The sequence below is a fragment of the Pteropus medius genome, unplaced genomic scaffold (assembly GCF_902729225.1).
Source record: "Pteropus medius unplaced genomic scaffold, Ma_sr-lr_union100, whole genome shotgun sequence".
Classification (NCBI taxonomy): domain Eukaryota; kingdom Metazoa; phylum Chordata; class Mammalia; order Chiroptera; family Pteropodidae; genus Pteropus; species Pteropus medius.
The window spans coordinates 1,223,709-1,251,596 of NW_024343578.1; the positions used below are offsets into that span (position 1 = coordinate 1,223,709).

General features: G+C 47.4%; 1 protein-coding gene, 2 long non-coding RNA genes and 1 pseudogene across 10 annotated transcripts; 2 read left to right on the plus strand and 2 right to left on the minus strand.

Moving 5' to 3' along the window:
- Positions 1 to 149: 149 nt before the first annotated feature.
- LOC120606291 (uncharacterized) lies at positions 150 to 6,517 on the minus strand. The gene is made up of 2 exons (XR_005653856.1): positions 6,386 to 6,517; positions 150 to 876 (listed from the first exon to the last, which is right to left on the minus strand). It is a non-coding gene; the product is annotated as an uncharacterized LOC120606291 (long non-coding RNA).
- LOC120606369 (uncharacterized) lies at positions 1,635 to 1,780 on the plus strand (annotated as a pseudogene).
- WNT5A (Wnt family member 5A) lies at positions 4,955 to 27,756 on the plus strand. 8 transcript variants are annotated; one of them, XM_039867412.1, is made up of 5 exons: positions 5,498 to 5,626; positions 14,484 to 14,617; positions 15,828 to 16,078; positions 20,766 to 21,058; positions 24,806 to 27,756. In XM_039867412.1, the coding sequence occupies exons 1-5, from the start codon at positions 5,513 to 5,515 to the stop codon at positions 25,262 to 25,264; spliced, it is 1,251 nt and encodes a 416-aa protein (XP_039723346.1). In that variant the 5' UTR covers positions 5,498 to 5,512; the 3' UTR covers positions 25,265 to 27,756. The 8 variants fall into 8 exon arrangements, with proteins under 8 accessions (XP_039723352.1, XP_039723346.1, XP_039723349.1 ...); XM_039867415.1 differs by lacking the exon at positions 5,498 to 5,626 and adding an exon at positions 6,889 to 6,918; XM_039867416.1 differs by lacking the exon at positions 5,498 to 5,626 and adding an exon at positions 7,094 to 8,430.
- LOC120606292 (uncharacterized) lies at positions 7,981 to 10,113 on the minus strand. Its single transcript, XR_005653857.1, has 2 exons — positions 9,541 to 10,113; positions 7,981 to 9,452 (listed from the first exon to the last, which is right to left on the minus strand). It is a non-coding gene; the product is annotated as an uncharacterized LOC120606292 (long non-coding RNA).
- Positions 27,757 to 27,888: the final 132 nt, after the last annotated feature.

The window sequence follows — 27,888 nt, forward strand, 5'->3', positions numbered from 1 at the left end:
GTAAATTTAATCCTTTGCCATCACTCATTTCACTTTCCTGAATTCTGTGGTATTTCTGAAGAGTGACTGCTTTTCTTCTGGGTTAAGTAGAAATCTTTGCTTAAGTCAAAACCACTTACTTTAAATACATTCAGCGACATGGGATTTTTTTTTTTTTTTTTTGCCCTGGGAGTGTTTTTCATGTTTTTCAAAGTCAATGAATTGTCACTTGACTTTAATGGACACTTATAGAATACTGAATCAAGGATTAACCTGAATGGAAAAAAGAAGCTTTTATCCAAAATCCATTGATTTATTGAGACAGATTTGGGAAGTTATAACAGTGTCACTTTATTGAGCATTGATGATTACAGCAACAAAGTATACAAAATTAAAAAGGCTTGGGATTTAATTTTACTATTTAGAATTATATGCGGTCCCTTTTAAAAGGGTTGAGAATATTTGCATAGAAGTAAGATATCATATTAGAGTCACTCCAGTTAATTTAATAAGATGCGAAATTGCTATGATGTCAGAACATTCTTGAAAAGTTAAAAAATGCCATCGACTTTTTAGATGTTTTGTGCATAATTTGGTGTCCAAAAGACCAAATACCTGACCAAATACCTATTTAAGCTTAACTCCGTTTTCATTTCAATATTTCGTTGTTATGTATATCTCTTACTTAAAAATTTTCCCTGTTGGTTTGATATTAAAAATTCAATGTCACAAAGCTAAAATTGACAAGGAGCGATCTTCATGTTCTTAAATAGTTTGTGAGATACCAGGATGTACTTTTCCTCTTAGAACGAAACCTGTTTTAACATTCGTTCAAATGTGTCCTCCAGGTAGGCTTTCCAGGTGGTCATAAAAGGAGGACTGTTCATTGCTTCTTGTCTGGAAGGGATAGATTTGATCATTGTTAGAATCTAATTAGAACCGGATCTGAGCGTTATCCGGCTGCTCTCTAATGAGATCTTATTCTTAAGCCAGCCAGTTTCACAACTTATCTAAAACCAAAAATTTTAAATAATATTAAGTTTTCTAGATTCTCCTTCCAGAGAAAGAAACTTAACTGAAGAGTTGAAAAACCTTTTATTATATATCCAAAGGAGTACGGCTGTGTAATGAGTTGTTTGGGAACAAAAAGTCATTATTGAGTTACCTAATTCAGATTTCCAAATTCTAATATACAGATTTAAGCACATAATATTGAAAATTCTAATACACAGATTTAGGCACATAATATTGAAAAAGTAAAATGAGACAAAATAAAAATTGCAATGTTTTCTCTTATCTTTCACATAAGAAAGCTTCTTTCATATTAGTAAAGGGACTCGTTTTCCTCAGAAATGGTTCATCTATGTTCTAAACCAAGTTCTAAACCTAGATGCCCAGCGGCCCACATAAAATATAGAATGGACAAGACTGACCATGCCAGCTGTCTTTTATAAGAAAAGACAAGTTAAGAGGAAACAACTTTTTAGCAGAAACAATTTGACAAAAGAGTAATGAAATACTGTGTTTCTTCAGAAGAAAACTATTTCTCTTATCAGACTCTACCCACTTAAGGTAAGTCTTATGTGGGAGAGACCATGGGAAAAGTGTGGACACATTTTGGGAACCAGGGAAACATCTTTTAAAAAATAGCTTTGGTCTATGGCCATGCCTCCCTGAACGTGCCCAATTTCGTCTGAACTCGTCTGATCTCAGAACTAGTCTGATCTCGGAAGCTAAGCAGGGTCGAGCCTGGTTAGTACTTGGATGGGAGACCACTTAGGAATACCAGGTGCTGTAGGCATTTAAAAAAAAAAAAGCTTTGTCTTTATTTATAGGTAGATAAAATATGGTGGTTAAGCCTCTGTTATTTAGAGACAGACTACTAAAGTTCAAACCCTTGTTTAACCATTATGTGGCTATGGCCATGAAAATTCATTCATTCATTCATTCATTTATACTGTGCTCGTCATTGAACAAGAAAGATGAGATCCCTGCCCCCTTGGAGCTTATGTTCTAGTAAGGAGAAACAGAAAACAAACAAATAAATAAACATGCATGCAAATAAGATAAATTTAGATGAGGATAAAAGAAGAAAATCATACAGAGAATCATTGGCAGAGAGAGATGAGGCTGCATTAAGTTAATATGTACATTGAGGTGCTGACCTGAGGGAGGGTGCCCAGATCAGAGGAATAGCTTTTCAGGCAGAGGGAACAGCAAATGCAAAGGATGCACTCTGATAAGCCTGCAGGTTAATTTGTTTAGGCTTTTTCTGGAAAACTGGGAAGTACCTGAAGGACTTTAAGCAGGAGAATGATATGATCTACACTGCACTAGGGAGAGAGAACCCTCATGTCTTCATCAGGGATGACACAAGCCCTTTTCAGAGAGGGCACAAGACCAAGCCCTTTTCAGAGAGCAAGAAATTCAAAGGAAGCCAACTGCCCTACAAGGTCAGAATTCAAGGCGGATGGCTGAGTTTAGATGCTGTGGTTCCTGATGGTGGTGGTGGAATGAGGGTAGGGAAATCATGGCTTCATAGTAAGCCAATTAATAAAGGAAGGACAAGTTTTTGAGTGCTCCACTGAACTGGACTTAAATCAGGCTTTCCTGGTGTGGCCGATTCTAGTGATATTCACATTTGGTGCTTAGTAGAGTGGATCAGAAGCTTTCTGGACTCTATCCACTTAAGGTGAGCCTTGTGTAGGAGAGGCCAAGAGGAAAAGTGGGCACATTTGGGGAACCAGAGAAACCTTTTCAGAAATAGTTTTGTCTTTATTTATATGTAGATAAAGTATGGTGTTTAAGCTTCAGTTACTTAGCGTCAGATAACCTGGGTTCAAACTCTTGGGTTTGAACAAGAAAACACCTTAGGTTTATAGAAATTGTGATCTTTTTTAGCCTTCCCTTTTCTCCGCATTGTGTGGGTAATGAAAGGATTTACCACATGAAATAGTAAGGATGAAATAAAGCAATGAATATAAAGAGTTCACCCAGTGGCTGGCATCTGGCACATAGTAAGAACTCAATAAATGTTACCAGTAATTATTATTATTATGTAATACTCATTATCTCAGCATTTATTCATCTTATCCTTATTGAATATGGTCATGCAGCCATACCAGATAATCTTATAATTGCCTCTTACATTTCTCTCCTTTTCTGAGACCCCCGTCCCCACTTTCCTCAGGCAACTCATTTGTCTCAGGATTTTACCCAGGATCCACAGACAGACATTCCTCTTGGTGAAATAATCACAGCAGCTCCTGCCACAGACAGAGGCTGGACCGAGGCCTCGCATACATTACCTCGATTGTTAGAACATCCCTAATGTACTCCACTTTATAGGTGAAGAAATTAAGTCTCAGAAGGAGAAGTGATCCCTGCAGGGTCACTCAGTCAGTAAGAGGCTAAGCTGGGATTCAGACTCAGGTCTGTTTGCTCCTGATATCCCTTAAAAGTCAAAGCATCCATTCAGCCCTACCTCCACTCCCCCCACCACCAGCAATAGACTTTAAAAATAAAGAAGGCTCTAAGTTAGGATATCACTGTGATTAGGCCCAGCACGAGGAAAGCTTGAGATTTTCAAGGAGCCTACTCGAGTAAACTCCATGTCCAAAAAGTCCTCTAAACTCAAGAGAACCTCTGTGCCAGCCAGGCCAGTGGTCAGTGGCCACACAATATGATGGTATTACTTTGACTGTGACCATGTGGTGGTGAGGAAGCCTCAGCCCCCTTCCGGCCTCTTTGTCCTGTTTAGTGCTCCATCTGGCCACCACCCCCACCCCCCAGCACAGGCAGCCTAGCTGGTCTTGACTCTGAGGTGAAGGAGTAAACATTTGGGGGCCCTTTATTAGTTTATTTCAGAAGATGGAGCCTGTTTGTCCCTGGGGCCCGTCCCTCTTTTATGGCCTCCAGCCCTTCTTGACAAATTCTAGTGACTGGAGAGAAAACCGCTTTCTACAGTGGATCATTAAAACACCACCATAAACCCAGGGCCATAAAATATTATTTGCCTGGCATAAAAAGAGGGCAGATTTTCCCAGAATGTCAACCCAGGCCCTGTTTTCTCCCACTGGGAAAGGCGGCACAGGGATGAGATGTCCATAAATTCCTTATCTTGCACTCTGTTTTGTGAAATAACTCTGTTGGGAGAGCAGCCAAAAATATTGATTTATTTTTTCCACAGACTCAAAAGCATTTTTAATGAGTGGAGCACAGTGATGCCTTGCCAGTGTGTCTGCAGATGACTCAATTTGAGTACACATACCCAAATGCACACACAGTTTGTGAGAGGAAAGGAGAGTGTGTTCCTCTGGTCTGTGGAACAAAGACCTTTGAAGATGGAGATGGAGAGGCATCGATTTACCTCCTTTGCACTGCCTATTTATTGCCCAGCCAAACCGACCAACACCCATAGTGGGACTGGCTCTTGCAACTAAGCCCGGCTTTCCAGAACAGCATTCCCTGACTGAAGGCTCAAAGTGGATTTCCAGTTGGTTCCCCTGGACATTTTTTTCCGGAAATAATCTTTTCATTTATGCATGCATTCATTTGGTCATTTGATGAATACTATTGAGCACTTACTAAGTACCAGGCACTGTTCTGAGCACTGGGGTTACAGCTATGGAAACACTGTCACAGGGCTTATTGCATCCTCATGGGGTATAATCTCAGCACACCCATTACGAATATCAGATAAAATTCACAATCCTTCATCTGAAGTCCTTGGGGCCAGATAGGTGTGTCGGAAATTTTGAAATTTTTTTTGAAATATAAAATAGGGCATATTATTTAGTTTGCAAACAGCCTCAGTGAGCTCTGGGGAAGTACCCAGTAACCCAACATCGTTTACATTTCTTCTGTGAAAAGTATGAACATTCACTTCAACTGGGATAAATTAAGACTATAAATGGTCTTGTCATGTGAAGTCTAGTTTTGTCACCAAAGGAATTTAAAAACCTGTTTTCAGAGCTGCTTTTTGTAGAAGAGCAGGTATTGAGTGCCCAATAAGTGCCTGGCTCATCCTAAGTGTTCCATGATCATTACTGTTCGTTCTCCCACAGAGAGGCTAAATGACTTGTCCAAGGTTTCACAGCTACAAAGTGGCAGAGAGGGGATTGGAACTCCAAATGTCAGAGTTCTCACTCTTAACCACTACCTAACACCATCTTCCACTACAGGAAAGACAGCAAAGCAGGAAATAAAACTGTTGGGGCTGTGTCTACACAAACAAGCAAAGGCAGTTGGAGAGAAACAGGAGATAATCCACATAATTCGGAACAGGGCAATTAAAAAGGGGAGAGGGGTTGTGGTTTGGGTAATCAGTGTTCCTCGACTGGTTATATGGGTGGGGCAAATTCTTAAGGTAACAGCCTTTTTCTTCCTGGGAATGGAATCATCTAAGCCTACTGCCTCTGGGCACTCAGGTGCCCAGTGGCTTCAGCACACTTTGGGACCTGCATTCTTAGCCAACTCATTTCCTGCCACCTCTCAGTGCCTCCCTCCTCTTGAGAACTGTGTCCGAGGAGGAATGGACACGAAAGGCATCACTGGGGTGCCTGCCTGGAGATTCGTGAGCTTCCGTAGTCAGGAGAATTCCAGACTGAAGCCACTGGGCAAAACGGAGTGGGGAGAGGAAACTGCGGTAAGGGGGATTCCCCGTCTTGTGTAGACTTTTGCCTCCCATGGGCAGATCTCATGCTAGATGGGAAAACTAGAAAATGCCCACGAGTTGTTAAGTGGTCAAGGCCTAGAGAGGGTGAGGGGAAAGTGGACTCAGGAGGTGAAAGAGAAGGTCTCAAGGGGATCTTTGATAACCTCGGGCTCCTCCTCCTCATGGCCGTGTGTGCCCCTAGAGAAAGAAAGCGAGCCCCGCGGGAGCAAGGGTATCTCTTGCAGTTCGTGGGAAGCCCACACTTGCCATTTTGGTGCACCCAGCAAAGGAGGCCAGACCTGGGGAATGGTCCAGTCAGCTGAGACAAGTAAGGACCAGGAAAGGAGTGCGAAGTGTTCGGGCATCGTCGCCAGAACCTTTCCCTGCGCACGCTGGGGTGGTCAGCCAGGGGTGGGATTGGGGTACCGAAGTAACAAAACAAAACAGCCACCACCCTCAAGTACCCAGGCTATGGATTTTGCCCCTAAGGTCAAGTGCATGCTAGATGAATGGTGGTAGCAGAGTGTGTGCGCGCGCGCGTGTCATCTACCTGGAATGTTTGGAGAATGGGGAGGATTGAGAACAAGAATTGAGCTCCAGTTTGAGGCACTGCTTGGGTGGCTGAAGGTGGGAGGCACACACATCCACCAACCGCGTCCCGCCTGGGTCCCAACAACTACAGGTGTCTGGAAGTGTCTAGAATTTCCAGTGCCAGTAACCCGGTTTTGCCGAACTTCGCAGGCTTCTCACCTTTGGGTACCCGACAAGATCCACCCGGCAAGACCTTGCGTCGCATCTGGATGCGCTGTGTCGCCGTCAGATGCTCAACCGTGCATCCCGGTACCTAAATCTACTACACTGGGGCTCTGCAGGATGTGTGAGCCTGCGTTATCTTCAGCTCTGGGAATTAGGGACCCTCCCCCGGGGGTAAGATTGGGGAGGAGATCCTACAAGAGATTCCGTGCCGGGGCAGCAGCCCCCGTGCAGCCCCAGTGGAAGCGGCCTTGGGACAGGCGAACCAAGGGGTCCGGCCCAGGAAGTTGGGGTTCAGCCTCCTGCGGGTCGGCGACTTTGCAGGGAGCGCAGAGAGGCGGACGGAGGGCAGGCAGCGGCTGCAGAGTGGACCTCTCTCTTTCAGCAGATGCCTGGGGGATGGGGAGTTGAGAGAAGGGGGCTCCAGCAGGGAGTGTATCCCGCCCCTCTGCACCCCAGCCTGTGGTACGGCTTTAAAATCCTGCGGAGTTTGTCATAGGCCGGCCTCACTACGCATGCGCATAGGCAAAGTTGAGTTTTTTCTTTCTTTTTTCCTCCCCTTCCCTCTCTCTCTTCAGCAGCCTTTGGTTCTGCAACGAAAAAAAAAAAAAAAAAAAATTTCAAGAACACCAGGGGAAGAGGAGTCCGGAGAGAGGGAGGGATAAAGTGAGGCAGTTGGCCAGGAGGGCTGGGGGTGGGTGGGGGGGACGCGGTCGCTGCGGTCGGTCAGTCTGTCTGAGGGACACAGGATCGCGTGGAAGGCTGCTGCAAAACTCCAAGGCGCCGCCTCCGCGGTCCAGAGTCCGGTTCGGTGCGGCCGCTGCCGAGCGAGCTCCTCCCGCCGCAGCCGCGGTGCCCTCGACCGCCCGCCGCCCGCCTGCTCGCTCTCCCGCCCCTCAGGCCCGGGCGCCAAACTAGGAGGTGGGCAGTCGCGCCGGCCATGGACCTCCGAAGCTGAACTGCCGCCGCGGAGCCCATCGCCCTTGCCCCTCCCCAGCCCCACGCCCTCGGTCCCCTCGCTTCTCGTCGCCTTTCGCCCTGGAAAGGCGGGGAAAAGAGGGGGATTAATCCGAAGAAAGAAAAAAGGGGGTGGGGAGGGGGAGCCCTTGTCTTCTCTGGGGCAATCGCCCCCGAAACCGCCGCTCAGCAGAACGTCGGGACAACTACTACCTATTTTGCGCCCCCTTTTTGCCAAACCCTAAAATGAAAGGACAAAAGTTGGCGCTGACTCTTACAGCTCGGATGGCGACTTGTGCGTTTTCAGCGGCATCTCCAGGAGAAAAAGCCTTATGCGCCTGATTGTTCCGTGGCCCCCAAGCTGCGGTGTGTGTGTATGTGTGTGTGTTTGGGTGTGTGTGTGTGTGTACACAGACGTCCACACACTCACTCGCGGCCGCAGGATCAGCGCCTGGAAGCAGACGTTTCGGCCACAGACTTGGAGAGGAGGAGCTGGAGATCAGGAGGCGTGAGCCGCCGGGAGTTTGCAAAATCCGTGGTGTGAATGAACTGGGGGCACCTGGGTGCACAGATCACCCCCCCCTCCCCGCCCCAGGCCAGAGTTGAGTAGTGGGGCATTTTTTTTCACTCTCTTGTGAAGAATTTTTTTTTTTTATTTGTTGTAAAGTCTTTTGCACAATCACGCCCACATTTGGGGTTGGAAAGCCCTAATTACCGCCGTCGCTGATGGACGTTGGAGAAGGAGCGCCTCGCCGCGGAACAGTCGCCTGCGCGCCCTCGCCGGACCCGCGGCTCCCTTGTTGCGCGTCAGCCAGGCCCTGTCCCTGCTGCGGGCCGGCGGGCTTCCGCGCCCCCTCGGTTCCTCCGCGCATCCCAGCGCTGCTCCGACTCCGACTCTCAGACTCGGGCTCCAGCAACAGCTTTGGCTCCGATTCCCTGCGCCTACCAGACGCGCCCCGGAGGAGCCCGCAGCTCTGCGCCGGATTGTCCCTCTAGGCTTAACCCGGTCGCTCTGCTTGGATTCCTCCGCTGCCCTTGCTCTGGTGGCGACTTCCTCCCTGGGCCCCCTCCCCCTCTCCAGGAAGGTAGGTGTTCTGAGCTCCACCGACGCTCATCACTTTTTTTCTTCTTTTTCTTTTAGAAGTTAACTGAATCCTTCCCCCATCCCTCCTTTTCTCCAGCCGCCTCGAGAGGCTGAACTTCCGCGGAGCTAGCAGGGACTCCTACCCCTTCGCCCTCTACCCCTTTAGCACTGCCTCTGTTTCCCGGGAGACCTCTTGTCCCACCAAAAGTTCTGCAAACCCTTTCGACTTTGGAGAAAAAGTTAGAAAGAGCCAGGGCAGAAAAACTGAGTGCAGATCAGGGACGACTTTTCTTTTGCCCTGAGAAATTCGAGGTTAATTTACTATGTACATTTCAGTAACAGGATAATGATTCAATTCAACAAATATTTACCAAGTGCCCACTGCGCGGGGCACCAAGAAGGTGTGTGGCCAAGGCTTGGAAAGGGGAAGGGGATTCCTCGGTTGGGAGACCGGAGAGCCGGACTAGGGGCCCCAGAGCAGCGCACCTCCTGCCCTCGGCAGCCAGAGGCCAGGTTGCAGGCTAGCCTTGGCCAGGGAAATCTAGCGCTGCAGGCCCTGCGCCTTTAAGAGTGCCTGGCGGGGGGCCAGCGCGCACCCCGGCGCGGGGAGCAGGGTCGCGTTATTAGCATTATTAGCCGCCACTGGGTGAGCTCCGGCACTTAGCAGCGGTGATGGGGGCGGGGAGTGCTGGCGGTGGTGGCTCTAATCCTGTCGGCTGAGAAAGCGCGACCCGGCCCCCTGCGCGCAGAATCTGCCTTGTCCTTTGGAAACATTTGGGCCTCCGCGTTGGGAGAGCGGGAGGGGGGCAGTTTGTGAACTCTTGTTTGTTTTAATTGTCAGTTGTATGTTAAAGCCGAGTCACACACTCCGAGGGTCACCGAGAGTTCACTTTTACGAAAAGTTAACATTTCTTCCTGCAATATAACTTGCTATTTTCCAAACCTTTCCTCTATCCTCCAAGTTTCTATCCTTACTTCCATTTTTCTTGATCTCGCCCATTTTTAGTTTTCTAGAAAATAAGGCTGGAATTGGAATTAGAATGTTTCTAAAGGCAACCCTCCCCCCAAAAAAAAAGAAGAGTTAAAAAGAAAAAAAAACAAACAAACAAACCTGGAGACCCCGCGGCCTTGTTTTCGTTTCCAAACCGTCTGGCATCGGGGCCCCATCTCGTCTTTCTTTAAATGGACAACTCGCTCTTTGGAAGTCACTTGTAGCCAACAGTGGGGATCGCACCTCCTCAGCCCCTGCCCTACCACCAACGTTCGCTGTTGCTCCAGCCAGATGCGGATATTTTGTTTCTAGACAGCATCTGCTAGGGGAGTTTGAAGAGGGCAATGCTGAGAGCGCGCAAGCGATGGAGAGGCAGTGGAAATTGTGTGTGTGGATTTGTACCCTGTGTGTGTGCGGGGGACGGGCCGGTCGGGCGGTAACGAGTCAGTTGTTCTCTGGTCTTAGGCATCCTAGCCTTAGTCTCGCACAGCCCCTCTCCAGAGGACCCCCACTCCGGAGGTTCAACTCGAGAGTCTCTCTTGCCTTTTCCCTCCCTCTATCCGAGCGTTCTGGTGCACAAGGGGTTAGTTAGCAGCGTGCGCGCAGTGCTCAGCTAATTCCCAAGGCCTTTTCTTCCCCGCCGTGCGGTGCCGGCTGCCCCCTATTGGCTGCCTTGAGGTAGGACGCTTCGGAGTCGGTTTCTTGGGTCTAGCGGGTAGCTAGCTTAGTTGTTCGCTTCTAGTTCCAACCTCTGGCTGCGCACGTCCCTCCAGACCACCAGGTCCCACTCTCCGGGGATGGCCGCTCCGAGACCCCCAGAGGCGAGCTTCATTGCGCATAGCTGCAGTACGGAAGGGACCGTGGGTTCGACCCAGCAAATGGGGTTCGAGCGAGGGGAGGAAGGGTTGGTACCTCTTCTCCAGTGCATAGGAACAAGAGCTTCGCCCTATCAGAGGCCTTGGGTCCGGCCTTGGTGCTCTCACCAATTTTCTCTGTAATCGAGGACAAACGTTACTTTCTCTTTCTTGCCCTCAGTTTCTTCATCTATTTAAAGGTGGAGTTGAAACTGTCTCTGAAGAGTGGAGGTTAAACTTATCTTTAACTTTCTTTCTTCCACTGGACACTGCTATTCCTCTGGACAAAGCTGAGAGCCTGTGTTGAGAGAGTTAGACATCCTGTGTGAGAAGGTAGAAGTGGTGTGTGTGTGTGAGTGAGAGAGAGCGAGCGAGCGAGCGAGAGAGACAGAGAGACAGAGAGACGGGGTGGGGGGACGGGTGGAGGTGTCTTGCGGTCTGGAGAGCCTTGTCCCAGGGATGGATGAGAGGAGGCAGGGAACAGAGCTAGACTAGACTTGGCTAGTCTTCCTCCCTTAGAGACTCCCTGTAACCGGACCTACTGTAGATTCGGAGTCCGAGCAATCAGAGGTTGCTCAGGTTCCTTGCACTGACTTGGGCTCTAGGAGCTCCCTCCACCTTCTCTCTCCCCACCCCCACCTAGCGCCCTGGACACCTCCCGGTGCCGTGGGGCGGCCGCGGCCCCGGCTGCACCCAGGCTAGATGCTTAGTGGAGCGCTGGCTCCTAGTCTGCTCCACTAAAGTGGACTTCCTATCGGCCTCGGCGGTTCATCCTTTATCATCCCCTCCCACTTCTCTAGGTGTTCACCGACTCAGGACGGCCCAACTTTGTGGCTGCAACCGGGTTTTTCTCCCACAATTTTCTTCATATATCTCCTTGCTTTGTTGAGGGATCACGGTGGGGAAAAGAACATTTATTTCCCACCGAGAGCTGCGAATCTTGGAGTTTTCTACCCTTTTCACCACCGCGAACCCAGGTCTAACTTACTTATTCCTCCTAGTTGGTATCCCTCATCATTTCCATTCCCAGACTTCGGGGGGAAGGGTCCAGGGTGGGGGGGGAGGGAGGCTGGACACAAAGAGCCTGGTGGAAGGAGGTGCCCAAATCGAATGAGGTAGCGCCGGTGACGGAGGAGCAAGGATCGTATCCTTGCCTTTGTGGAATTTCTCTTTAAGGGAGGCGGGCGAAGGACTAGGGTGCTGCGCGCGATTGCGCGCGAGTTCCGATGCTTTCTGCCGCCTGCAAACATGCTCTAACCAGCGTGACGGTTTCCTTTCTCTCACCCCTCATTACTCACGATCCGCACCCCAGTTGATAAAAAGGGGGAGTTAGGAACACCTTCAATCCAATGCGAAGGCTTTGGAGGAGAGACAGAATAAGCAGTCACTGCTTTGAGCTGCTCTGGGCTGGAAACCAGGGCGCACGAACGCCCTACCCTTACCTTAACCCTCCCCTGCGTTTGAACCCCTCAAATACATCCTCCTCCTCATCGCACATAGGGAACAGATTCCGAGGATCCTTATAAAGTCGGCTTCCTCAGGCCCTGAAAGTGTTCGAAAACATTTAGTCCGTTCTTTGGCAAACCCAGCGTCTGCCTAGAACTTTTGTTTTACCCTTTTTGGTATGACAGTCTCCGGAGAAGTCTCATTTCGTAAAGTCTTTCGGGTCAGATCTCTTGGTAAACAAGGCAGAGATGTTTACCCCACAGAGTTGGTGTATTTATTAGTGAATTCTCTGTGGGTTCCTTCACTATTTCAAACTTGTGGGGCCTTTTCTTGGTTGCGCAGGTTTTAGAGCGGGAAGAGGGCCAAGGTGTTTCCCGGCAAGCGCGCGGGGTTAAGTGGAAACGCGACTCGCGGGGCTCTCCTGCGGATCCCTTTGGGGACACTTCCCGCCTACCGCCAGCCTGGAGAGACCCGAGTCGCGGAGACCTAGTGGCCCATTCCCAATTGGCCCCAGCTCTGGGATAGGGTGTACTTTTCCCGGGGCCTTCGGGCCGAGAGTGGGTTCGGTTTGTGTGGGTTCGGTTTGTGTGGCTTTGCCTCTAACAAAGAGATCTGCTGTAATCCGCCGAATCTGTTATCAATTTCTCGGCTGCCCGCGCCCCGCCCCGCGTGCCCCGCCCGTCAGGAAGCTTGGAAAAGAGCACGCGGCCAGCAGCGATACGCGCCCGTGGTCTCGGAAGCACACCGGAGCGTGTGTAACTGTGCACTCGTGTGAGTGTGCACTCGTGTGAGTGTGCATGAGTGTGTGCGCGCGCGGCCTTGGCCGCCTATGGGGAGAGTCGGCTTTGCAGCAAGGGCCGCGCGCGAAGGCAGACCTCGCAGCCCACCCCTCCCCCGGAGGAAACTTGACACTTCGGGCGGGGGTGGGGAGGGAGACCACGACTTCTCCCTCCTAGGCTGGGGAAACCTCAGGTTTCTCTTCTCTGGGATGCACCCCCAGCTTTGTGCCATTTTGGGGACGAGCGAGCTACGGGCGTGGAGCCCTAGTTAGCGGGCCCTGGGGACCACATAAGCGTTTCCTCTAGGAGTCCCGAGGTGTCCGGGCCAAAGGGACGGCTGACAGGGAAAAGCCGTGGCAAGCTCTTGAGCCCCTTCGCGTTTCCACGGCTGCCTAGGTCCCATCAGTCCCTTTTACGGCGCAGGCTCCAGGCCAGGCCCTTTAGCCGTCTGGAGGAGGCTCACCTTTCCTTTCCCAAGGAAGGAGCTCCCTCGGTAGCTGCGGGAGGGCGCAGCGCGGCCGGGTTACACTTATCAGAAATGTAAAAGGGGATTTTGGAAACCCGCTCCTCCCACCCGCACCCTCCACCGCCTTGCTCCGCCGCCGCCTACAGGTGGAGAAGTCACCAGTGGGGAGGATCGGCAGCCGAAGTTTCCAAGGCTGCCCCTGCCCCGAAATTCTTGACGACGGGAATCTTTGCCGCCCGGGACTCCACGCCCTGGAATCCAGGGATCTCAGCCGCGGCGCGGGAGCCAGCGCATCTCTGGCCCCGTCAGGGCTGACTCTTACCAGCTCTGGCCTCGCCCTGCACCCTCACCGTTCGGGACTGACCCGACCGAGTCTGAATTGGGCTGGAGGGTGGGGTGGCAGTGTTACAAGGCCAGGCTCACAGTGCTGCGATGGAGAAGTGGCCGACCACTCCAGACCAGGGCCAAAGGAAACCGGAGTCCCCCTTGGCTTCCTTTCCCCTTTCTCCGTGGCAGCTGCCAGGAGTGGGGACGGGGGCGGGGGGGCGGGAGGGATAATGAAAAATGGGAGGAGGATTGTGGGAGACCTGGGAAGGGATCCTCTCCGAGTACAGCGGGACCCAGCCCCCTTTCTTTCCTCTGGGGTGCCATCCCTTCTTTGGGTACACTAAGTCCGAGGAGGAGGCCGCAGGCAGGGGAACGCACTGTTTTCCGGATTCCTTGGTTGGAAGAGCAGATCTCTCTCCTCATTGACTCCTGTTCCCCCATCTCCTTCTCCCCACTCCCATCTGGCTGAAGAGCGTTCTAAGCAACCCCAGGCTGCCCTTCCCCCTCTGGAAGTGGCTTCTCCCAAAGCAGCCCGCAAACTGATTATGAAACATACGATGTTAATTCAGAGCTGCATTTCCCAGCTGGGCACTTTCGCGCGCGCTGCTCCCCCGGGCCTCGCCCCTCCACCCCTTGCCCTTCCCTCCCGCGTCCTGCCCCCACCCACCACCCCCGCGCCGGCCACCCCGCCTCCTCCACAGCCGCCCGCGGCGCGCGCTCCACTCGCCTTCGCGCTCCTCTTGCCCATGGAATTAATTCCGGCTCCACTTGTTGCTCGGCCCAGGTCGGGGAGAGGACGAGGGTGGCGGCGGGTTCCCAAGTGAATTCCGGTGGAGGGACCCAGCACAACGCAAACTAGAGGGGAGCGAGGGGGTGCGGGACGCGAGCAAGCAGGAAGGAGGCAGCGCCTGGCACCGGGGTTTTTACTCAACAGCATTGAGACATGTTTGTAATCGCTGGCGTGCCCCGCGCACAGGATCCCAGCGAAATCAGATTTCCTGGTGAGGTTGCGTGGGTGGATTAATTTGGAAAAAGAAACTGCCTATATCTTGCCATCAGAAAACTCACGGAGGAGAAGCGCAGTCAATCAACAGTAAACTTCAGAGACCCGGATGCTTCCGTTGTTTAAACTTGTATGCTTGAAAATTATCTGAGAGGCAATAAACATCTGCTCCTTTCTTCCCTCTCCAGAAGTCGATTGGAATATTAAGCCCAGGAGTTGCTTTGGGGACGGCTGGAAGTGCAATGTCTTCCAAGTTCTTCCTAATGGCTTTGGCCATATTTTTCTCCTTCGCCCAGGTTGTAATAGAAGCCAATTCTTGGTGGTAAGTTCATTCTATGTACATATTTTATTTTATTTTTAAAAAGATTCATTTGTATGATGCTGGAATATTTAAAACTGAATTTTGAGTTTTGGTGCATTTATCTAACACACATATAACATTTTATTTATATATATCTTTAAATCAGAATTTCCATTGAATTTGCTAATATCGTAAAGCTTATCTTTAGCTCCATAGGGAATCAGAACCTATAAATCTACACCTTTTTCTATGAGGCCCTTGTTCAGATGTATGCTTGTAGTACATCATATAATAAAAGGGAACCGAAATTCACTTCTCTAATAATTGTAAGCCTATCTATAAAATTTACTTTCCGCCACCTCTAGGTAGTAAAAGTGAGTTTCAGCTTTTTATCTTTCTGTCACTTGAGGTTATTAACCTTCAGGGTCTGATGTAGGCAGAATTCTAGGAACACAGCTCGACTCCAAGTGGAGAAATATTTGGGCTCAAAATTTGATTTAAAAGAAAAAAAGGGAACTTGAAGTAGTCAAATGTCCCTAAACGAGGATTTCTTTCTAGTAGGGGCCTTGTAGATAGGCTGCAGTATATCCAGAGGATTATTTTTGACGGCGTTCTGGATAGTTTTTCCCTGTAAATGAATAGTGTTTTTTTGATTGTCAAACATGACTTCTGGTCACTGGATACCCTGTCTTAGGTCTTTCACAATCACATAAGGAGCCCTTTTAAAATGTTCAGAGTATGGAGAATTTTCTTTAGTCTATATACTTGTCCCACTGTTCCTCCATCAGTCAAAGGGAACTCCTATCTCCTACCCGTGTCTAATTGTGTCTACTTTCGGCATTCATACATTTTTAAGGCAGATCAGTCCAATTTGTGGGACAAAATGAGTCACTTTCTCTTAAGGTCAGAGGCTTGTCCCCAAAACCGCTGTTTCCCTCTTTTTCTGAGTGGATTTCGGAAATATTGGTTTAGGTATATGGCAGTGGGGGCAAGGAAGGGAATAAAAACTCTGAGGAGCCAGATGGCGGAATGGGGACTACACAATACCTCCGTTTTCTGAGTGGAGTTAAACAGAGGAGTTTTATGAAGCCCTTCTCATACTTTGTCATGAGGACAAGGAGCAGAGAAAAAGCATCTGTGTGCTTGAAACTATGTCTTGCTGACATGCTTTCAGGGGGCCTACCTCGAGGGTTCACGTAAATCTTGAATGCACATCTCCCCCCCTTTTCAGGTCGCTAGGTATGAATAACCCTGTTCAGATGTCAGAAGTATATATCATAGGAGCACAGCCTCTCTGCAGCCAACTGGCGGGACTTTCTCAAGGACAGAAGAAATTATGCCACTTGTACCAGGACCACATGCAGTACATTGGAGAAGGCGCGAAGACAGGCATCAAAGAATGCCAGTATCAATTCCGACATCGGAGATGGAACTGCAGCACCGTAGATAACACCTCCGTTTTTGGCAGGGTTATGCAGATAGGTAGGAAACTGTTTAACATATTTTTAAATATATATATACACTTTTTCCTAGAAAAAGTCCTTAGTATTTACTGACCAGCTTGACAAGGAGGGAATCTTCTAGCAGGGTGATTGCTTGGGAATTTTTGTCACTATTGCTACCGGTGTTAATTCCTGTTCCCACACTGATTATACGTTGTTTTGGACTTCTTTAACCAAACCAGGAGGGGAGCATCAAAGTCTCCTTCGTTTTTCTGAACACTTAATTTTTCTAAGAAACATTTTGTTTAAAATAGAAGCAGCACACTTATTTTTGTTTCTCAAAAGTAGATGAGGAAAGCTGAGTCATTTATGTTCTTCTAAACTTCAGAACTCTTTTTAACTGTAAGAAGGTTCCCAACTTAAGCCATAATTCAAATGTCCCAAGAAGCAAACTAAAAATTGTCCTCTTTCAGAATGCTAGATAGGTTGGAAGTGAATAAGGTTCTAATTTTCCTAATATAGATATTCCCTGAGGTTATAAAGATATATACGTTAAGAGCTTTATTTTTAGTCCCAGAAAGAATTTTAATTAGAAGTGATCCAATTTACATTTGCGATTTTGGCAATTGATATAAAAGCACATGCTTCAGACCTTAACCTAGAAACTTAAAAACAAACAAACAAAAAAAAACTTTAAATGTATCACTACAGACCGATTCTTTATTTTAAATGTGTTGTTGAACTTGTTATTCCATTCAGGGAGAAGATGGCATTAAAACTGGGCTAAAGGCAAAGAATTTGAAAACTCAGTTTGTCTCTGGTTTGGTTTAATAGCATAGGATACTATCTGACAGATGTGGTCCTGTGTGTGTTTTCTAGTGTGAAATTTTAGGTCTCTTTACTTTTATGCAAACAAGCCCTTATAATTAATATGACTGCAGTGACTCCTAAAATAAGAAGCAATTTATCAAAGCAATTAACTGTTTATACTGACTGAAGAAAAAAAGTTGGCTTAATATCCGTCACGGATGGATAAAATGCTTTTTAAAAAACCCTGAAAAGTGTATTCATTGAGAACAAAAAAGAGTTGTCAGTGGATGTTTGAGCCAAGCGGCTTCATAAACTAAAATAATACAGGACTGGAAGCCGTTCTTCTAATTGAATGGGAAAATGGTCTGCAGCCTCAGCCTGCAAAGTTTCATAGGGCTTTGTCCTTCCTGTTAATGATTAAAATGTGCTAATGTATATATACTGGGATCGGAATCTAGGAGTTAAGCTTCAGGAGTTTTCCCTGAATATAGGCTGCCTTATGTAGTTAACTGGGGGTGTGGTGAGGATTTAATTCCCCTGCATTTTGATACTGTGAGTGAGAGAAAACCTTTTTTTTCAGTTATATCAGAATAGTAAGTTGTCAGCTTTACCCCCTCACGTTTGCTTTATGTATCCCCCCTATGTATCCTGCCTTCCTTTCAAATTATGGGGCTGCTTTTTCACAAGTATAGGAGTGTGCAAAAATCCTACACCTCTGATGGTAACCAGAAAGGAAAACAGCAATTGAACTCTTTTTCTGAGTAGTCACTGGAACACAGCTTTGATTTAAGATCCTCTTCTTGTCTTTATACGTAGCCTGTTTTGGCCCGAAACGTTCAGAATAAGCTATCATTTGCTAAGTGGATTTGAGTTCTGCTGGAGATTTATTTAAAATGTGGTCCAAGATTCAAAGAGCCTACTTCCTTAGGGAACAAGCAGAACCCTTGGTACAAAGGCCTATGTTTAATTGTCCCTTGCCAGTATACTCTCTGGTCCTCAGCTGTGTGGTACTACGGTCTGGGTTGATGGGAAGTGGGTGGGAGTAGAACCTCCTGACAGCCTTTGAGGGAGCCCTTCTAGATTCTATCAAGTCAGCTGCTGTCCTGGGAAGGTGAGGACACTTGCTGCATCTCTTGCCAAAAGTTCCCCAGGTGCCTGAGGGGTCTCAGGGCAGAAAGCTGCTGCTGGGTGGCTTGTGGTGGAACACTGACAGGGCCTTGTCTTTTTTTATTTATTTAAAAAATAGTTGAAGAGAAGAAAAACCAGAACAGCTTTTTGTGGAAGAGGAACATGAACCCAACCCCAATAGTGGGAAAGTTACTTAGCTTTCACTTTTCTATTTAAGGGTATGTTTGAAGAGCATGTGCTAAGGGAACATTTTGAAAGGTAGTGTGTGTGTGTGGTGTGTGTGTATGTGTGTGTGTGTGTGTGTGTGTGTGTGTGTGTACTCCAAAGCACTCAGAACACCAAGGACATGGAGAGCAATTCTTGTCCGTGAGAATCTGACCCTGTGATGGGGCCAGAGTCTGAGAAACTCAGGGCTGCCACTTCCAACCCCTCCTCAACTCATTTTTCTAGGGTGCCAATTGCCTTGGAGGCACTGTACACAATCGCCTCATGAAGGGCCCACTCTTCATTTTGGAAACTTTCTCATTTTTCATCATGCTACCCTTTCTTCCAGCTTTTGTCTCTGTCTCTTCTTTGTTTCCATGCTGTGAAAAGATATGTCAGAAAGGCGCCATTTTTAAGGAGTGTGAGGATCAGAGAGGATGTAGATTCACAGGGAGGAAAACCTAACTGAACCAGCAGTATTCCATCCAGGATGACTGTCACACAGGCTATTAGCCAAAGAGCACTTTTCATACTGATGTTTTCCCTGCAGTGACCAATTAGTTTAGAGACTTCTACCAGGTTTGTATTCTGGGGCAAAAAAGGGAATGCTTAAGATAGACTTATGAAACAAGCAGCATTGTTGTGTTTTGTATAAAAGCTCTTTTATGCTCTGTATACTCATAGGACAGTGTCTTATTTTCCTCTGTCTCCAGAGGATTGTTTATCTCCTCCTCTTCTAGCTACCTCTTTATTCTACAAGTCTTCCATCCAGGGCCACAGTGTTTTCTGTATTATCAGTGTTAATCCCTAAATAACTCCCTAGAATCTGTCTGCCTTCTTCATTTCTCTCCACTCCCCGCATGTTCTATGCCTCTCTAATTTGAGCAAGATAGATGTTACACCCCACGGGAACTTTCTGGATTCTCCTGCCAACCACCAGTTGACACCTTAAGTTATTCATTTTTTAAAATGTGAGAGGGAAGGTCTGTGGTAAATCGGAAACATCGCCATTCCTAGAAGAGGGATTACAGATGGTTGTAGACTGAAGTGTGGAGCGGAAGTCCGAGAAAAGGACAGCCTGCTGGATCCTTGCATTGGCATAGCCATCCTCCTGCAGAGAGTGGGCCTGGCTGGGGCTGAGGCTGATTGTCAGCCGTTCTTATGTCACCCCCTTCCCTCCACCCCACAAAAAAAATTGATAGTTAGCAAGTTTTTTAAGTATAGGAGAAACTGATTCTGGTACAGGGATTCTAGTGCCAGAAGGGGCCTGTTTTTCCTAGGCATCTAGTTCAGTACCCTTATTTTACAGTTGAGGAAAGTGAGGCCCTCCTCATCCCACCCGTAGGCCCAGCTTCAGCTGGCCTGGTGTTAACCCTTTCTCTTTCATAGTACATTTTTATTAAGTGGCTTCTTGTTACATGCAGAAAAGTCTTCAAGTACAAGTGGAGATTAAGGTGGTCTGTGATTACCTCCATTTTTCTCCTTACAAATAGAGCTCCCCGATATAACTGTTTTACAAGGACATATAGTCTTTATGAGTTTTAGGGAAGGAGAAAACTTTTTTCCCCTAGGTTTGCATATTCTTTACAAGTTTGGGGAAGGAAGAAGCTTTTTTTTTTTTTCTCTTCCCTTTAGATTGTGCTTTTCCCCTACTTGCTATTATTCTAATACTTTGAGGCACAGGCTGTCAGGGAGTTGCAGAAGTGATACTAGAAAGGCTTTTATTTTGGGAGAGGGAGTTATTTATCCCAGAACCAGCAGGCTGTTTTAAAGGTAGACACTCATCCTCTTGAATAAGAGGTATCAGTCCAGTCAGCTTGGGATTTAAGAAGAGGCAAATTTCATTTACAACTCTCTAGGAAGGTTTAGAAATGTCCACTGGGAAAGTCAAGAGCCTTGTCCTGAGACAGATTTCATTATGCATGATGGAGCTGGGGGCCGGAGGTGGTGGTGGTGGTGGTTACATTGCAGGAGGAGGAGGGTGAAGCTAGGCTAGAACTAGTCCCGCCACAAGCGTGGCTGCTGTAGTGTCTAGGTTCCATTGGGAACTCAGACTTTCCGAGGCTCTAAGCCTAGCAAATTCTATGCTCCCTCTGCCTTATATGTAACTCAAAATGAAAATAATTCAACCATTAAAGTAAGTGTAAGGAAGTTAACCCAAATTCTGGCTTTTTCCTCAGCGACTTCTTTCTTGTGCATTTTTGGAAATGTTTCCAATATCTTCAAAAGGGTTATAGAGAAAATCAGTCCAGCACTGCCTAGGATCCTGCCTTAGGCTCTGAAATGTCAGAGCAGAGATATCAGGGATGTGCTACTTAATCCTTTGTCATTTGTTGCTTCTGTAGGTTTGGGGGATGTCTCTCGGCTTCCCTTCCAGGTGGGCGCAGGGCCTGTATTTAAGTTAGGGATGTTTCCCATCCTGGGAAGGCCCCGCCCGGGACAGCACGTGTGCGAGCAGGCTTTCCTCTGTCCTCACCTCCACCCGCACCCCTCACAGGGCCAGGGGCTGCTGGGCCTGCTGTGTGTCGGGGGCTCTTCCTGTCCCCTCCGCAGCGGGCCCCGGTGACCTGCGTCCTCGCCTGCAGGCAGCCGCGAGACGGCCTTCACGTACGCGGTGAGCGCCGCGGGGGTGGTCAACGCCATGAGCCGCGCGTGCCGCGAGGGCGAGCTGTCCACCTGCGGCTGCAGCCGCGCGGCGCGCCCCAAGGACCTGCCGCGGGACTGGCTGTGGGGCGGCTGCGGAGACAACATCGACTACGGCTACCGCTTCGCGAAGGAGTTCGTGGACGCGCGCGAGCGAGAGCGCATCCACGCCAAGGGCTCATACGAGAGCGCGCGCATCCTCATGAACCTGCACAACAACGAGGCTGGCCGCAGGGTGAGTGCCCCAGTCGTGTCTCCATCCCCGACTCTCGTTCCCTTAACCACGCTGGGCCTCTTGTCTCTCTACCCCTCCCTCTTCCAACCCTACCCTCTATAGTTTCCTTTCCCCTTTTCTATCTCTCTGCGGCATCTCGGTCTCCCTCTCTGTCTTCACCCCTCTTTCTATCTTTTCAGGTCTCTTTCCCACTCGTCCTGTTTGTCTCTTTCTCTCTCACTTTCTCCTTTATTTCCAACCCCCCACCTCCACACACGTAGGCCACAGCCTTTATGGAGAGGGTCACACACTCCTGAAAGACCTCCTGGGGGCGAATCATCCTGCCTTGGCCCGCTCCAGCCAAGGTGCTCCTGCAGTTGCCCAAGAAAGATCTTTCTATCCCTTTTTAATTAGTTCCCAGTGCAATTAGCCGGCCCAGCCCAGAAGTAAAAATATGAATGTTTGCCCTCGTCCCTGGAATATGTTTGTTGTTGGACTGAAATTTGGGAGAGGGAGTTTTTTATTCCCATGGTGCCCAGATGAGAAAGCCCTCTCCCTAGCTTCCAAGACTTATCTTTTCCCGCTACGTCCTTTCTCTTTCTTATGTCACTAGATAGCAGGCCTGATAGACCAAGGGCTTTTTTTTTTTTAAAGAGCTTTTCTAGGAAAACTACAGCATTTTTGGAAGTCTGACCATCATGCCAGTTGTGGGTGGCTCTGGAGAGATGAGAGAGCCGCTCACAAATGCCCAGAGAGGACCTTCCTTTAAGACCTCCTGAGTGTCCCCATTCTGCTCTTTCCTTCCCCTCGTGGGGCTATGAAATGCTGCTCCATAGTAGTTCAAAAGACCCTTCTTCCTCCCCTGTGGTTAAGCACATGGCACTTTATGGCTGCTCTAAAATGAAGGGGTGAAAACTTTTCTTAACTTTGGCAGCAATGAAAACCAGGGCCATTATTTTTTCACAGAACCCAATGTAGGTGCCAGGAACTTTCTGGTCAGAGATTTCACTCTTCTGTATTTTAGGGTGAGGAAAAGGGAAGATAATCACCAAGTAAAATATCCAATACTGGAAGGAGCCTTAGAACTTTCTGGCTGCACACTTTCATTTTAAAGATAGGGAAACTGAGGCCTAGAGAACCACTTCATGGCCGTGGAAGACATTTAATGAAGTGAGGTACGAGCCAGGCACTTTTAAAAATTAATCTCATGCATATATCACAGTTTAGGGATGAAGGACTATAGGTTTTGAAATTAGAGAAATCTAGGTTAAAATCCAGTTCTGTCTGTTCCTTTCTGTTTCTGAGCCTCAGTTTCCACATTTCCACATCTGTTAAATGGCATTAACTATCTCTTGGGGTTATTGAGAGCACTAACAGGGATCGCATAGTAGGTTAAGCCATACAAAATTACCAATATATTTTTGACCTACAAAGTTAACAATTTCATGTGATTCAATCGAAGGTCCTAGTTTAGTGTCTCCCATTAGGAAAGTGCTTGATAAATGATAATTACTAAACATTATGAAGTAAAAGACATAGAGAAGTCAAAGATTATCTAGATAATTCCGGATAACTTATCTTCTCAAATTTGATGTTAAACATTTGGTGGCGTTGGGGAAGGACTGAACTCTGCAGTATTTTGCCTGTGCTGCCCTGAGGAGTCAGATAATTGCCCCAGAGGGAGTTCAGGCTCTCAGTTCTCAGGCCTCCCCCTGCTATGGCGCCTGCAGTGTGGGTGGACTCTCCTCACTGTGGCTGACCCAGGGCCATGCAATGGGCATGTTAGCTTCACTCTCTCTGGGAGCCCAGAAGGCCTTGCTTCTGTCCTCATTAGGGACACATCCCTTTACTCTCTGCATACAGTGTGCCCAGTGCCTCAAACCAGACATGCCTCCAGGTTAGAGATGGGGCTGACTCCTATGGGCCCCGTTGTGCCCATATTTGGCGCTTTCCTCTATCTTTAAGGATTTCTTAGACTTCTCTCATGTAAAGAAATCATCAGGGGATTAGCAACCAAGGAGAGAGGGGCAAGGGATTTCCAAGTGAGGAAAGGGGATTTTGGAGACTTGGAAGAGCAACTTTAATATTATAATTTCATTTAACATCTGCATTTTTTTTAATATTGAAGTTTTTTTTCTCATAAGTTTTATAATTCAAGCAGTGAGCTGAGCTTGGATCCTGGCGGATGAGGTTACATAGAAGACAGTTTTTCTCCAGGATAGTGGGGGTGGGGAAGGGAAGTTGGACACTGTGCCAGGAAATCATAGTAGAATCTCCTCAGGACATTAGCTTTTTATTTTCCTCAAAGAGGGGGTAAAGGTTAAATATGTTTGCAAAACCCTTCCTCAGACTAGCTGCTTGCCTGAAACTCTTTATGCCAAGGGAATATACTTTGGCCCTCTTTGTAAGAAAGTCCCTTCTGAATCCTCAGAGGAAGAAGGTAGCTGATCTGTGTGGAAGCAGCCTTCTAATTCACTCAGCGTCCAGGTTCCTGACAGGCCTTCTGTGACCTGTCAATACCATGTCAACTCTGGAGGGTAACTGGTTCAGGAACTGTGGGCCATCAGAACTATAAATAGGCAGTCACTACCTTCTAGACTGCTGGGTACAGTGCTGTGGGGCCAGACCCACGGGCACTGCTCCTGGAGGCCAAGGCGCCTACGCAAGGGCCCAGGACCAGCACCCAGACGCCATGCCCTTACCACCCTGGAGAAAGACCAGATTTACTGATTGCATCCTGAATGCTACATACTTTCCATGCATCCTCTAATTTTATCCTATAACAGTGCTGTGAGAATGAGGAAATCACAATCCCCTTCAGAGATGGAAATCAGAGGCCCAGAGAGGTGAAGCCAGCTGTCCGTATTCAGGGGCAGAGTCAGGACATAACCTATGTCGAGGGCGGGCACTCAGCCTAGACAGTGAGGATAGGGAGCAAGGATTATTTGGGAAACAAGAGGCAGAATACACCTGAGATCCAGGCCCAGTTCTCCCACGTTCTAGCTGTGTGACCTGTGCAGGCCACTTATCCTTTCTGTGTCACTGTGCCATCATCTAATCCAGCTCATGTTATGACTTTGGTGAGAGGATGAAATGAGATAAAGCGTGTAAAGGCTTTTATGATAGTGCCTGGCACATAGCAATCATAGTAATAGTAATAGTGAGTAAAGATTTGAGCCCTGATCCTACCTGGGCTGAAACCCCTCCCAGCTTTACCACTTACCAGCTGGGTGCCCGTGGGCAAATCACTGAGCATGAGCTGGGACAAACTGCCTGGGTTCAAATTTTGGCATCCCTACTTCCAAGTATTTGGTAAGTAACTTACCTCTCTGGGCCTCACTTTCCTTCTCTGTGAAATGGGGATGATACTAGCACTTCCCTCCTAGGTTGGTTGTGGGGACTAATCCAGGTGGTGTGCACAATCTCTGGGATGCATGTTCAAGATGTATCAGTCGGTGCTACTATTGTTTCCCTGCAAAACAGAAGTAATTGAAATGGTTTATTTCCTGTTCCTATTAAAAACTTGTGGTTGTTTATTATGATGATGTGTAATAATGAGGGGCTGAGAACATACTTATTTGGTAGACTTTTAAAAGAAAGCAACACAGACTTCTGGTAGTGGAGAATGAAGAGGAAATAGCCCACCCCTAGTTTAGCTGGTGAACATGGCTCCATCTAGAAGGTGCAGCGGGGCTCTGTCAACAAAACCCCACCTGGGTCTGGGCTCCTCCTTGTGTTTGTACACTGACTGTCCCCATCTCCCCACAGACGGTTTACAACCTGGCTGATGTGGCCTGCAAGTGCCACGGGGTGTCCGGCTCGTGTAGCCTCAAGACGTGCTGGCTGCAGCTGGCAGACTTCCGCAAGGTGGGCGACGCCCTAAAGGAGAAGTATGACAGTGCTGCGGCCATGCGGCTCAACGGCAGAGGCAAGCTGGTGCAAGTCAACAGCCGCTTCAACTCGCCCACCACGCAGGACCTGGTCTACATCGACCCCAGCCCTGACTACTGCGTGCGCAATGAGAGCACGGGCTCACTGGGCACACAAGGCCGCCTGTGCAACAAGACGTCCGAGGGCATGGACGGCTGCGAGCTCATGTGCTGTGGCCGTGGCTATGACCAGTTCAAGACCGTGCAGACGGAGCGCTGCCACTGCAAATTCCACTGGTGTTGCTACGTCAAGTGCAAGAAGTGCACGGAGATTGTGGACCAGTTTGTGTGCAAATAGTGGGCGCCCGCTGCCCGCCTGCCACTCAGCCCCGTTCCCAGGACCCACTTATTTATAGAAAGTACAATGATTCTGTGTTTTTTTGTTTTTGTTTTTAATATTGTTTTATTTTCCCTCAAGAATTGCAACCGGAACCATTTTTTTCTGTTCCCATCTAAGAACTCTGTGGTTTATTATTAATATTATAATTATTATTTGGCAAAAATGGGGGGTGGGAACCAAGAAAAATATTTATTTGTGGGTCTTTGAAAAGGTAAGACAAGACTTCTTTCGATGGTATAAGATGAGGGGGAAATAACACATACTCTAGCTTATGTGCACATCCAGAAGGTAAAGGAAATGTGTTTTCTTTTTCTCAGCTATGGGGTCATATGGGACAGGTAGCACCCAGTGCTCCAAATCTATGCACGATTCAGCCTCTGTGACCAAAATGAATTGTAAATGCTCTGGCGAAAGATCTTGAGACTCAAACAAGAAAATGAGACACTCCCCCCGCCCCCCACTACCCCTTTCCAGGGGCTGCCAGCCTGAAACATTTTCAAATTCGTAATTGAAAATATAAAAGCGGGACTTTCATATCCCTCAAAGAAAAAAGAAGGTATATCATGTATCTCATACTTCTCCAACATTCCATGTGCAGATGGTCCTATTCTAAAAGCTACTGAAACTTGGGGAGCAGGGAGGAAAGCCCCAGAAATTATAAAACTTAAAAACTTCCATATTAACAGTGATTTGAAGCTGTTATAGGAATTAGGTTATTAAATTGGAAAAGCATCCCCAAATGATTCTGGGTTATAGACTTTTTGTTTGGAGAGGGGCAGGGGAGGTTGACTTGAATATAAAGGAAAATATACTGTAATTTTCTTAGGAATACTTGGTTAATAAATGATAATAATAAAAATAATACATGAATTCCATTTACAGATCCTCAGCCCAAACAACAAGATAATTGCATGCAGTTCAGTACTGCACCAGAGCAGAAAACCTGTTTGAGGGGAAAAAGTGAAATCTGCCCTCCCACTTGACCCCAAGCCCTGTCTGATTCCTCCTTGCTGCGTGGGGAGGAGGAGGTGAGGCTGGCCACATTTCCAAAGGCTGCTCCACTGGGTCCCCTTTGATTGCAGGACAGGAAATGAACCATTAGGAGCGCCACTTGGAAAATGGTTTACTACTTAGGGATTTTTTTTCCCCCTAAAACTTTTATTCTTTTAATGATGTTACTTGGCTAATGGAGTTCACAGAGGTGTTACAGCATTTCACTGTTATGATCCTGTGTTTAGACTCTCCACTCAAGCTTTTCCTATTATACTGCAGGTGTACCCTGAAACTGTTCCTAGTGTACTTGAACAGTTGCATTTATAAGGGGGGGAAATGTGGTTTAATGGTGCCTGATATCTCAAAGTCTTTTGTACATAACATATATATATATATATACATATATATAAATATAAATATAATTATATCTCAGTGCAGCCATTGATTTAGATTTACGCTTTACTCTGGGGTTATTTCTCAGTCTAGAGTATTGTTGTCCTTCATTGCAATCCAACTGGGATTTTTCCAGAAGATTTCAAGTAGAGCTTGGGCTGTGGCCCTGTTGTGATTCCACCCTGAGCATCATGAAGCAGCCTCGTTTCTGAGGAATCTCGAAGGTCTTCCTCACTGATAACGCATGTTGGTTTGAAGATTTCTTTTATCTTCCCTGCCACTCCCCCTCTTTCTCCAACCTCCATTTCTGTACACTTTCTTGAGAGGGCATTACTTGTTCGGCATAGATGTGGAAATGAAGAGAGATTTGAAACTCAGAAGCACGGTCAGCGTTTCACTTAGTTCGACTTGCAGAGTGAACACTGTTCCTGTTCGATCTAGTAGTACCTATTTGAGTCCCTAAGGAAAATCCGGCTCATGACATACATAGCTAGTTTTTAAATTTTTTAAACAAGGACACCTCTTTCCAAAAAGTTCCATCTTATCTCGGACTTACGTTGTTTTAAAAGTTTGGAAAGATACACATCTCCTGCAACCCTCCTAGACTTGGTGGCCTTCATATCACCTCAGCCATCTGTGGCTCTTAATTTATTGCACAAGGATATTCACTTCCCCTCAGTTGCAGTGAATTGCAAGCAAAAGATCTTGAAATTAAAAAGCACTAATTAGTTTAAAATGTCACTTTTTTGGTTTTTATTATACAAAAACCATGAAGTAATTTTTTATTTGCTAAACCAGATTTTGTTTCTTTTTAGTGATTCATGTTTATGAAGAGAGTTGAGTTTAACAATCCTAGTTTTTAAAAGAAACTATTTAATGTAAAATATTCTACTCGTCATTCAGATATTATGTATATCTTCTATGGCCTTTATCCTGTACTTTTAATGTACATATTTCTGTCTTGCGTGATTTGTATATTTCACTGGTTTAAAAAACAAACATCGAAAGGCTTATGCCAAATGGAAGATAGAATATAAAATAAAACGTTACTTGTATATTCGTAAGTGGTTTCAATTGTCGTTCAGATAATTCATGTGGAGATTTCTTGAGAAACCATGAGGGAGAGTTTAGGGTGACTACATGTCAGAATAACAGAAGAGCGGGGAATTTTAACAAAACCAAACTATTTGGAAGCT

Coding starts and splice junctions, on each gene's coding strand:
- WNT5A (XM_039867413.1), top strand. CDS start 13,530: ATGGGAGGAGGATTGTGGGAGACCTGGGAAGGGATCCTCTCCGAGTAC. Junction 14,618..15,827: donor ATAGAAGCCAATTCTTGGTG/GTAAGTTCATTC, acceptor CCCCCTTTTCAG/GTCGCTAGGTATGAATAACC. Junction 16,079..20,765: donor TGGCAGGGTTATGCAGATAG/GTAGGAAACTGT, acceptor CCTCGCCTGCAG/GCAGCCGCGAGACGGCCTTC.